Source organism: Ctenopharyngodon idella, chromosome 1 (assembly GCF_019924925.1).
Source record: "Ctenopharyngodon idella isolate HZGC_01 chromosome 1, HZGC01, whole genome shotgun sequence".
Taxonomy (NCBI): Eukaryota; Metazoa; Chordata; class Actinopteri; order Cypriniformes; family Xenocyprididae; genus Ctenopharyngodon; species Ctenopharyngodon idella.
Genome location: NC_067220.1, coordinates 7955372 through 7968138, shown reverse-complemented (window position 1 = coordinate 7968138; position 12767 = coordinate 7955372). Strand labels below are relative to the sequence as shown.

Here is a 12767-nt window from a genome sequence, read left to right as displayed (position 1 = left end):
TAATATAGTAATTCTTAATAGCTGAGTTTAATAAAAACAACCCAACATGTTGGGTCAAACATTTAACCCAGCCAAGCTGGGTAAAAACAACCAAAAGCTGAGTTTGTCCAATTTTGACCAAGCACAGGGTTGCCAAATAACCCAAATTGAGTCATTTTTAACCCAGTGTAGGTTTCGTCTTTTTGGTATCTTTTTCTTTCCGGCTTCTGAGCTGCTGGGGTTTCAGAGTGGCAGAGACTGCAGCACAGAATATGCATGCTTGGCACTTTTGCTCAATGCCTCCTGTCAATCCTCATAAGCATGCAACTACAGGAGCCGTTCTGCAGCTTGGGACATGGGGCTGTGACATAGGATAGATTTCAAAGGGGGAACGAGAAATGTGGCATGTTTTTTTTGGTTGTTTATCTTTGTGGCTTTGCATTGAAGTTTGGCGAGATGGGAGGTATGGGTTAAAAAGGGTTGGTTTATTCTTAGACTTTTCCTTGGGGCATTTAGTCAAGAAAGCAACGTAATGACTTTAGAGGAGCGTTCCTGTAAGTAGTTGACACTGTGAAACACACAATGTGCTGCCTTAGCACAGTGCATTAGGCTCTTTGGAGAGTCATTACAGTATCAGTTACAGAGTTTGCCCTGGCCTGAGGCGGCAAGAGAAAAAACGTCTGGTGGATCCGAGCGCGCAAAGATCCAAAAGATCCAAAAGTGCAAAAACATTTTCTTAACCACATCCTGATTACAATCCTGACATGTAATTATAAGAATCTCTTATAAAGAAGGGATCAAACATCCTTGCTGTGATTACAGTATTAGCATGTAAATTAAAGACATTTCAAAGAGCTGTAAGTGTAGTTTTCCTTTTGTGCTTCTCAGTTAGATTTCTAATGCTTATGTGTAATTCCTTGCTTGCCATATGACAAAACGTGTAAGAACAGCTGGGAAGCACCATTAAATGACTGAAACCTCATGCTGTGGGAAAAGTACTATTTTTGACATCTACATCCATTAAGATTTTTTCTTAATCTCATAAAGCAAATGCTACTTATTAGAGCTGAGTAACGTGTCATAATTTTACTTTCCCGTTTATGACATTACATGATTAGTAAAATACAAAGTGGGACAAAACGGAGGAATTAATACTCACTGTTTTGAGTGCGTTGTTTTTAACTTTTTGCACTGATGTCATAATTATAAGATTATTCATAACAAATGCATAATCTTTTGGCTTGCATTTATCAATTTCCAAATAAAAAGAAAACAATAAAATGTACCGTTGGATTGTAAAGTATTTAATTCAATAGTTCAACACACTGTAAAAAATTGTCATGATTTGCTATCACATCAACTTAGATAATTAATGTGGTTCAGATAATATAATATTTTGAGTTTATTGATTAAATCAATCACCTTCATTGTATTAACTCATTTTTAATTTCAATGAATTTAAAATTAAGGCAACTTTTTTAGGTTAAACTAACATTTTTTATTTGTTACAGTGCAGTAAAATTGAGTTAAAATAAATAAATACATAAAATAGAAAAAGAAGTAATTGCATTAGTAATTGCACTGGGATTTTTCTGCCGGTTATGTCGATTCGCCAGTTGGTGACATGACGACAAGTAAATTCATTCTGGAGCGAAACAAGTGATTGTCTTTATAAGTGAGTCACTAAAAAGATTTGTTCAAAAACAGTGAATCATTCAGTAATGCCACTACACAGTAAAAAATTAATTTTATGATTTGTTATCATAACATTTTTTCTTTTGTCAAATCAACTTAGACAATTGATGTGGTTGAGATAACATAATATTTTGAGATTCTGTTGATTAAACCAATCGCCTTCATTGTATTAAATCAGATTTTTAATTTCAATTAACTCAATTTTAAAGCAACGAGGTAACTTTAAGATAAACCAACAATTCCTATTTACAGTCCAGTAAAATTGAGTTAAAATAAATAAGTAAATAAAATAGAATAAGTAGTAATTGCATTAGTAATTGCACTGGGATTTTTCTGCCGGGTTACGTCGATTCACCAGTAGGTGACATGACGACAAGTGACTGTACGAGTGAGTCTAGGAATCATTAATTCAACCAATTCGTTCAAAAAACCTGGTTTCATTCAGGAGCGAAACAAGTCTTTATAAGCAGGTCATTAAATCATTCCTCAGATTTGTTCAAAGGCTCTGATTCATTCACTAATGCCTCTATAGTGTGTTGCAACGTCTCTGCAAAGGCTTTTCATTGGCGGAGCAAAAAAGATGTTGAATTTACTGGCAATATGGTGCCTAAAATGACTCATTATTAAATTCTAATTTATTGAATTGTTGTATAAAAGCAATATCACACTTGCAATCATGCTGTTTTTTGTGAACAGCAGCACTTGTGATACTAAAACGACTGATATTGTGAAATAAGATTCTGGTCATATCCACCTCTACTTATTTTTGTGGTTAAATAGTGGGAAACATCTCATGAAGGCATTCTTTTCCTTGCCCCCCTACCACAACATGTTATTGCAGCTGCAAGCAAGATTTCAAAACCAAGTCTAAAAATATCAGACAGTTGAAATGAAAGCAATGAGAACAAAAGACATTTCAAGTTCCCCAAGTCCCAAAATAGACGCAATGAGACAAAAGCACTCCAGAATAGTCTGATGTGCCACTGTATCCCACGAGTTCCAGAATGGTCATTCAGTTTCGATGGGGACAGACGACGTTCCATTCTCTGTTCCAATTTTGCAGTTACCCTTCTCCACAGGAGTAGGTGAGTCACAATGACAGTCTCTTCAAGGTGAGGTATTTTGGATATCCTCTGTCATGGCTATAGGGCATGCGATGGTTGATGGAAGGGCTTCAGGGAAGGAACTTTTGTTCTATATCGAATCTCGCGACTACACAATCCCTCCTCATCACTTTTCAATAGGTCCTCACCTGACATAGCTGGATACTTGAGCCGCGTATTAAAAATTGAATTGGATTTTTCTTGTAATATCATATTTATGACCTGAAATGGCCTCTGAGGTCTTTGAGTGCAACGTGTCGGTATGCTGACTGACATTTTGCTTAGCTAAAGTCAGGGTGTTTTTTACACACAGGCAACGCACATCATCAGCATCCACATTTAGTCAATTTGAAGCACAACCAGAAGAATAACCTAAGGTGAAAAGCTGCAACGTCTAGAGAATAAGAAGTCTTGTAGGCCTATCAAAGCTTGGAAGAAGGTCTCTACTGTTCTGGCCTATTTCTTTCCACTTACTAGGGATTACACGGTTTGTGAGCAATATTCGCTGCTCTGGAGGAAGTCTGGCCTTTAGGATCACTTAGCACTATAGAGCACCAAGGGCACAGCAGCTCTATTGAGGTCAAATGTCAGTCTTTGAACATTTCTTATTCATATTAACCATTGAAAGTCAATAGCAAAGCCAAACACCGGCTCCCTAGCTCCTACATGCACACTTACTAGTCCAACTACCAAAGCAGTTGAACTTTTCTTCTTCAACATCAAGATTTTATGTTAAAATTTGTTTATTAAATCGCTTATTAATAAATGTTCACCTTTTGATTATTATTGTTGCCTCTAGTAATTATGTGTCTGATTTTTAATTTTTCAACCTATTTTGGGTTCATTTTAAGCTAGACATATAGTCATTTTTAAACAATAGTTGGATTAAATAACACTGGGTTTATGTTGGGCAAACATTTAACCCAACCGCTGTCCATTTTCAAATCAACTTGGGCTGTTTTTAACCCAGCATTTTTTAGAGTGCATAGAAGAACCATTTTATGTTCCCAAAAGATCAGTGTGTGTGATCGGTGTGAAGAACATTTAAATAATCTAAAGAACCCTTTTCCACTATAAAGAACCTTTTTGTGTAATGAGAAGGTTCCATGGATGTTAAAGGATCCGTAGATGCCAATAAAGAACCTAATTATTTTTAAGAGAGTGAATGTAAAAGTGCATATTGTAGTTTCTGTAACTGGTTACCATTCTACAGTTTCATCCCCATAAGATTCTATGCAGTTCACTTCATTTTACAAGTACACTCTAAAAATTGCTGGGTTAAAAACAACCCAAGTTGGGTTGAAAATGGACAAACCAAGTGATTGGGTTGTTTTAACCCAACAGTTGGGTTAAATGTTTGCCCAATGTGCTGGGTAGTTTTATTTAACCCAACTATTGTTTAAAAATTACTATATGTCTGGCTTAAAATGAACTCAAAATAGGTTGGAAATTGAAAATCAGACACATAATTACTAGAGGCAACAATAATAATCAAAAGGTGAACATTTATTAATAAACATTCATTTCCAACATACTTTGGGTTCTTTTTAATTAAGCAATACAGTCATTTTTAAACAATAGTTGAGTTTAAATAAAACTACCCAGCAGGTTGGGCAAATATTTAACCCAACCGCTGGGTTAAAACAACCCAATTGCTGGGTTTGTCCATTTTCAACCCAACTTGGGTTGTTTTTAACCCAGCATTTTTTAGAAAGTACAAATATTTAATTTCATATAGCTCATTTGCATGTGAATTGTCACTACATTAAATTGTATACACACCTGCATACAAGCATGTTGTGATCCATTTTCAAAATGACCAACACTGCATGACCATCTATCACAACTCAAGGTTAGTTAGAGGAATAATAACCAAATAATCCAACCAATAAACAATGGTCCCAAAGCATTGCATGCATCACATTGAAAAAAATGCAATCACAACCCATAGGTTTATAAAAATGGCCGAGCAATCTAAAAATCAATGCACGTTGTGAAGGCAATGCACCGGCATCAATGGATGGACCATGCTTTGCCCCTTCAGCACTGCGGAGAGCTCAACTCTGCGCAAAGCATGCCTCCATCCATGCGCTCGCGACGCGCCACAGTCATTACTCACATGTGCACGGTGCAAACCAATTCTGTTCCCTAAATGGATTTCATAAATCTCAAATCGTTGTGAATGCGCGCCGGTGCATAAACCAACGTCCATGTGGATGTCAGTGTGCTTTGTCCACGCGCCGCATGGCTCCATCCTCGTGAATGGGAAAAAAGTGGCATTTACATGAACATGAGTAGATTATACAAAAGATTATACACAGTTCCATAGATATGCGCGCTATATACGTCTGTCATGCACGTTTAACTGCTAGACACATTATGAGTCAATCACGCGCTTGCATTTATATATAATGCAGTAGAGTCGAGAGTCTGTGCAGTGCCGAGGGGACTGAAAAAACACTGATAGGACAGATGTAGATCTATTATTCAAAGTCTCTGTTTGTATTATTCACATCTTAATTTCCCAGCATGGATGGCTACATTGCACTTGGTCGCAAGAAGTAAGCATGAAAACATCAAATTATTTCAACCACGTGGTGTTTTAAAATGCATATGCAAATACTAAAGATACCTTACGCAGAGTTGGAATTATGCGAAATACATTAAATATTGTTTGTCGCGTCTGTGTAAGTTGCGCGCACACGCAAGAGCGCACTGACACGCGAAAAAAAGTTGGATAAATTGCAAAGACAGAGATAAAAGCAATTCACCTGCTGCCAGTTTTCCTCCAGCGACGGCATCGCGGAGAAGTAGCCAGTGTCATGCACAAGTTGAAGTTCTTGGAAAATACTGTAATTGGCCAGAACATCCATGTTTGTGCAGCTAAACGGTGCGTTTGAGAGACTTTGATTCTCTGCGCGAGGAATCCGCGTTCGCTTCAGCGCGAGCGACTGAAACATTCAGATCAGTCACGAAATCCGAAACGTTTCAGTTCACTATGGATTCTAAAATATGTTTAATAGTAAAGGATCCATCCATCCAGGTTTGTTTTCTTTCCTCACAATGTTTCTGGAAGGTGAGCTGCAGGAGCACAGTAGCTCACAGGTTACTGTGTCAGTCAGTGTGGGGAGCCACCGTAGCGTCTGCGGATGCCCGCGAATCAAGGGGGCGTGCTTATCTGTCAATCAACTTCGTGCGTAACCATATAAGGAAAAAAGGGACGAGAACTTTGGTGGCGATTCAGAAAGGCAGAGCTAAACTCGGACAGTGGGAGGAGTTCGATGCTGTTCTGGCCCTATGATTCGTTCTCCGAGTTGTCACTCACAACATACATGCCTTTGAAAGCCGAGCTATTTTTAGATCGCTATATAACATACGAATCAGCGTTCGAGCCTCATTCGAAGCAAGAGCTTCCAGAGAGCGACATCAGGTCTGTTCAACACACTGAAGTGGTGAAGAAAATACACATTTAAAAACACTCTAGACGTTAACACAACGATTATGCTAACATAAACACTGAGAGAATCCGCACAGTTGAAATGGTCGTCACTGTTGCTGTCTTCGTAAAAGAGGTTGTTTTGATATCCAATTTGATTTACTTGCTCAAATAGCCGTGAAATGAAGCGCACAAAAGTACACATATCTATACGGTAAGAGATAAACACGTCTAAAGAGTTCTGTCAGGTAGATAAACAGCTCAATATGAACTCATTTGCTTTCAAAATCCCTCAGGGTAAAACCGTTACATGAGACATACCTATTCATATTTACATGTTGCTCCAAGGTACTTTAAAGAATAGCTATGTCATTATACTTTTTTCATATCTATCTATCTATCTATCTATCTATCTATCTATCTATCTGTCTCTATAATGCACTCTGTAACCCTGACTTTTGATTTGCTATGTGCCGCTTAACTCGCGTGTTATTTACATGGAAATCAGATGGCATATAAGCTTGAGTACCTCTTTGAACTATAAGTACTTCGCAGCCATCTCACAACATCCCTGACCTTGTGTCATGCATGTAATTAGATAAGTGGAACCTATAAACTGCGAGAGGCTCTGAAAGGAAAATCTTGACCAAATCTGTTCGCTCTTTCACTTCAGCTGGAAGGAAAAGAGGGGGGAAAATCGTGGAATAGGCTTTAGTTGTTATGGCTCATTTGATTTGAATTATTCATATTCTTCACCAGATGATGCTTCGGCTCTTGGTGAGCATGTGTTATTTCTTTCATCTGGTACCTGCTCTGTAGATGGAAGGAATGAGGTATGAATGAATTCATGAATTCACCGGTGAATCTAAGAGTGACCTTAAAAAAACACTCTGGAGACAGAGGAGGTATAAGGAACGAATGTGTTTCTCTCCTCTATAGCAGTTTTCATCCAAGATGGTCTGAGACGCTGGGATTTTCCTCTGTGCTATTAAAACAGAAGGCTGGAGGATAGGGGGATTGTTCCATCAAAAGTGAAGTCTTGAGGTTTTAGTAGCCATGAACGTCCTCTCACTCGTGGATGTGACTGACCTATATATGAATGGCTTATAGTTCTTTGGAGGTTATAAAAGATGTTTCTTGATGGGTTCTTTAGATCAGTCTTTTGGTGCTTCACAGAGTACAGTTGATTTTCTAAAGAATTAAATAATAATAAATAGAAGAATATAAGACTGCAAGGGATGCTGACAAATAAGAATGGGGAAAAAACTTAATGAAATAGCTTAAAAGGCATGCAGCAAGTTTTTTATTTTATTTTATTTTTTTAGAAATAAATTCTTTGTTTTCATGTTGATTCATGTGTTGTATTTAATTAGTTTTATTTAATATACAACAAAAGTTGTATAAATAAATGGCTATAACAGTGTCAAGTAACCATTAAGAATTTTTTTATTTTTATTTTTATTTTTTCATTAACATTATTTTTATACAAATATTGAAACATGAATTTCATTAAGTTGTCTTAGTTTGACATTTGGCCACCTGAACTTGTCATAAAAGGGTCAAATAATTGATATTTTTAAGATACTTTGACACAGTCATTTTATCAACAAAAAGAAATGGCTTCCTGCATTTAAAACTTTTTTAAGCAAAACTTTTAAAAAAAAAGTATTTATAAAACATTTTTTATTTATATGAATTATGCTTTTTTTTTTTATTTGACTTTTAATCATACTTTTTTGCTTTCATCATTTTCTGTATAAATTGCATTTTTAATAGAGATGCACCGATATATCGGCTGATAATCTGTATCGGCCGATATATCGGTGCAAATTTATACACTATCGTAATACACTATACAATATAGTAATTATATGAATTAATACCATTCAGAAAGTTAATAAATATTAATTTAATCTTCAGAGTTTAGTTAATGTGATTTGAGATACCAGTTACTCTGAAACAAGTTGATGAAATGGAGAGAATAAAGTTTTTATTTGCATTTCTTTCAAAATATAATAATTAAAAATATAATGACTAATTATTAATTATAATGAAATTATCATTAACTTAAAAGAAGGTATAAAAGGCAGAACCCCCAAACTATCTGTATCATTATCGGCAGATATCACTCTGAATAATCGACTATCGGTATCGGTGGAATAATTTAGTATCGGTGCATCTCTATTTTTTTAATGCATTTTTTCAGTAAATGAGAGAATGAGCGTGATGACATATTGGCCCTTTTTTCATTTGTACACAAAGTTCTTATTTTTAAGAGTGTGTTCGACATTGTGTTATCTGAGTAAACTTCTGTCCCTGCTAAATCAGCTGTGCATGTTAACTTCATGTTATGCAAATAAGTGGAAATGAGTAGTTTGGAGAAAGATTGTTTAATTTGAGAGGAGACTGGAGAGATAAGACTTGAGGAGTGACCGACAGTTGGAAAGTGAGAAAGTGAGGTAATTGTAATCTGCCTCAGTGTAAAGCCTACTTTTTCTTCCAGTGTGTGTGAAATGTAGCTGATTTGCTCTCTTTGTGTAAGCCAGGTTTATGTGTGCCTCCCCAGCCCACCCCTGTGCGTCCACAGTGGCAGCGAGTGCTGTAATCTCATTATTCTGCTCTGGGAGGCTGGCTGTCGGCCCTGGAACTACGATTTACACATGGCATTTCAACAGGGAGGGGAGGGCCTGCTGTCGATGAAGCGCCCACTGACATTTATCCATTTGACACGTAAGCCTCTCTCTCTCTCTCTCTTTCTATCTCTAACTTATATACACAAACAAACACCAAATGTGTTTGCCATTCCACCTAATATATAACATCTATATAATATATTTATTGCCATTGGGCAACAAACTGGTGTGTGCACAGTTTGCATCACGTTACTCGCTCTAGATTACTCGCGGGATTAATTGTTATTCGCGTCACTCGCGCAAATAAAAACGTTGCGTGATGAGTTAGGCTGGGACGATACATCGATTCTCGATCGATACAATGAATCTGGATCGATCCTGATATTTTCTCTCTCGAATCGATTCTGAGCTTAGTTTTAACAGCAGATGGCGCTCTAGGCTAGTGTTTAACCACACACTCAAACGCTCACGAAGAAGACTGCTGGACAGCGCTCGTGTGTTCGAGCACAATTTACTTTTGCGAGATTTGTAATTCGCTTCAACCTTTTTGAACTTTATGAATGATTATTTTAGGTATAAATGCTGTGTGTAAAGGAACTGGAAGCAGGCAGTGTACGAGTGTTTCTAAAGCAACTATAGTAGTGCCATCTGCTGTTTAAAAACTAAGCTCAGAATTGATTCGAGAGAGAATCGTAATACATTGGAAAATATCAGAATCGCTCCAGATTCTTCGTATCGCGAATCGAGATTCGATGTATTGTCCCAGCCCTAGTGATGAGGAGTGTCTTTACGCACATCAGCAACAACAACATTTCTTTCTGCCATTTTTAACTTTGGCTAATGCCAGTGCTAACCAGTTCATAGTAATGTAAAACTCATAGCTAGAATCAAGTAACAGATGCATGCGAATTTCTCGCCCGAGCTGAAATTTCCCGCTTGAGTTTTCAACTTGCGCGGAAAACGTGATTGAAGTGAATATCACGCATTCGTGCCAATCGCGTCACCCAATTTGCGTATTTCGCACCAACCAGCACGAATTTGCGTCTATTCACATCTTTGCATTGACTTTCTATGTAATCTACTCGTGCAAATAAGTAAATTCGCGCTTCTCTCAGATCGCGCATTTGATCATACACACTACACGATTGTCACTCACCTTCAGGTATTTGTCGGCAATTTCTACAAAACTGTCGGGGCTGAAAAATCGTGTGGTGTGTGGGCTACCCCACATTATCTGATCCATATATTTCTGGTCTTGGAGTCTCTATTATCGAGCTGATAAGTTGAATCAGGTGTGTTTGATTAGGAAGAGTTCAAAATGTGTAGTGTTGCTGAGTGTCCGAAATCGCATACTGTCTGAGTAGGTATGTTCGAATTTGAATTTGCTTTATGACCGTTACCAACGTCAGTTGTGTCACTTCATTGACGTTCATAAATCCTCTCCTGCGGCCTCATGGGATAGTAAAGTGTCCATCTTATGCACACTTCAGAATCTCGATGGAAGTAGTAGGTCATCCTGGGACTTTTCGCCTACTTTTGAATTCGTATTCGTTTTTTGAATACTATACATTCGGACATACTACTCTGTTGCATACTGTTTTTTCACATACTATATAGTATTTGATTTCAGATGCAGAAACACTGGTTAAATGTATAGCTCACAGAAAAATAAAAAAGTATGTCATTATTTATTCATGTAGTTTGTCTGCAGAACATAAAAGAAGATATTTTAAAACATCTTCTTTTTTTTTTTATCCGGGGTCCAACGTTGTTTTGACCCCATTCCTCAAAATATCTTCTTTTGTGTGCCACAGAAGAAAGTAAGTCATACAGGTTTGGAATGACATGAGAATGAGTAAATGATGACAGAATTATCATTTTCGGTGAACAGCGTCTTAAAAGTTAACATCAAATTAAATATTGCATGTTTCTGGTCTCATTGCGCAAGTTATTCCAAAAAAACTTGTGGCTCTTTACATCCATTCCACCCTAGCATTAAGTTTGTGACTTTTTCACAGGCAAGCAGCACTCATATTTTCTTCAGAAAATGTAAAATTTTTGTTTTTAAATCGCAATCGGACTTGATTTGTGTCTTGCATCAAAGTAATGAGAAGTGAACTCGCATTGCCCTTACACAAATTCTGCTTTTACCCTTCTGTGCATTACACATCCCTGCTTTTCTTTTCCAAAAACCGCTGTTGATTTTGCATTAATATTAAAGCAGTTGCACTGACTTTAAAGGATATCTGAACCGAAGAGCCAATTACCGTCACCGTATTGCTTCAGAAAACCTGTCATCTGACTTATCTCTACAATAACTACAGTCATATTGCCCTGATTTTATGGCAAAGGCCGTAATGTGTCCGTAACCACACAGAGGCACTGACGAATACATTAATCTCCACTCTCCTCCATTTCGTTTCACTGCTGACATAGCTATTTACTGACAGTTAGTGGTATTACGGCATTAATAATGGAAAAGATGCCATCCACCGCACCATCATGAAAAGGCTAATGGCAGCAAACTGCATATTTGAAGTTTTTCATGTTTCATGTAATGCCACCGCACAAGACACAAGAATCAAAAAGAATTTATGTGCAGGAAATTAAATTTATTAGCTGTTAATGATGGAACATGAGTAAAGATAAAAAAAATTGTTTTTCCAAAAGATAATTTGGTGCATGCTTTGCTGCAGAATATATCTTAATTTTTGAGAATACATGGTAAACATCCTATGTTAAAAAATGAACACTAAGACATTTTGAATCTACATAACATGATATTAGATCAACAGTGTTCCACCAAATATTGTGCCCAAACTGTCTGAGCAAACTGCTTCACATTGAACAATGTTGCTGATTGATGCTGGCATGAATGGTTTATGTGGTTACTGTTATAGGATTATTGTTTTGCCTTTTGGCTTTTTGTTTTGTCTTTATGTAGCCCATCCAGTTTGAACTCAAGCGGGACTCGAGCCCCGGGCTGCTGGCATGGGAGTCAGGCTCTACACGATCCCAGCCGAGGAATAGGGTTCTTATCTAGCAAAACGATCTGTCATTTTCTAAAAAAAAAAAAAAAAAAAAAAAATATATATATATATATATATATATGTGTGTGTGTGTGTGTGTGTGTAACATTGGAAAGGTCATGCATGACACAGGCGGAAGTACCGCGACCCCTCCAGTTCGGACCGCGCGCTCTAAGCGGGACTCTAACCCGGGTCCCGTGGCATGGGAGTCGGGCTGTCTAACAAGGAGGCTGATTGTTGCTGATTGTGTCGTCAGTTATTACCATTTTTTTGTGTCATGAGTGCATCTTAATGAAGTTTGTAGTTTGTCACCATTGAGGTTGATGTGTGTCTATACAACTATGGCATGTAGTATTTTTGTGTTAATTAAAACAATATATAAAAAAGGCAATATATTTGAATAGAAAGTACAAGAGAGACAAATACCAAACATTTTCTGTTGGCTTTCATTGTCATAATACTTAGAGGCTTGATTGAGTTTGTCGTTTTCATTCTTTTCAATGACTTACACAGTACATGCAATGGTTTCTGGCCTTCTCAAGGTAATTTAGCTTATTTTAAGGACGTTTGTTGGAATTAAGAAGAGTATTTTAGACGTGTATTGAATGTTGAATAAACACAGATATAATCTTAACTTTGACCTTTATTTATGCATAAGTCTTTGAGGCTTCCTTCTGATCATTATTTTCAATCTGTTACCCATCTTGAAGAACAAGTAATGGAAATATCGTTACTGTCGACTCTGAATGTCGAGGCTCCCATTGCTCAAGAGGAGAGAATAGAATGCTACAAAACGCCCTCTCAGCTCGCTCTCACAGTTAATGCTGCGCTGGTGCTTCTCATGCCAAGCGAGAGGAATAAACAGCAGAAAGCAGACAAGAGAAAATGCAGA

General features: G+C 37.2%; 1 protein-coding gene and 1 long non-coding RNA gene across 2 annotated transcripts in view; one reads left to right on the top strand and one right to left on the bottom strand.

The window, feature by feature from the left end:
- klf7a (Kruppel-like factor 7a) overlaps nucleotides 1-5905 on the bottom strand; it is a 49605-nt gene extending 43700 nt beyond the window's left edge. The window contains exon 1 of the mRNA XM_051901884.1: nucleotides 5549-5905. Within this exon, the coding sequence (XP_051757844.1) occupies nucleotides 5549-5737 (189 nt within the window). The 5' untranslated portion in view covers nucleotides 5738-5905. The remainder of the gene's footprint in view (nucleotides 1-5548) is intronic.
- Nucleotides 5906-6121: 216 nt separating this feature from the next.
- Nucleotides 6122-12509, top strand: LOC127516949 (uncharacterized). Its single transcript, XR_007931151.1, has 3 exons — nucleotides 6122-6207; nucleotides 8760-8943; nucleotides 11791-12509. It is a non-coding gene; the product is annotated as an uncharacterized LOC127516949 (long non-coding RNA).
- Nucleotides 12510-12767: the final 258 nt, after the last annotated feature.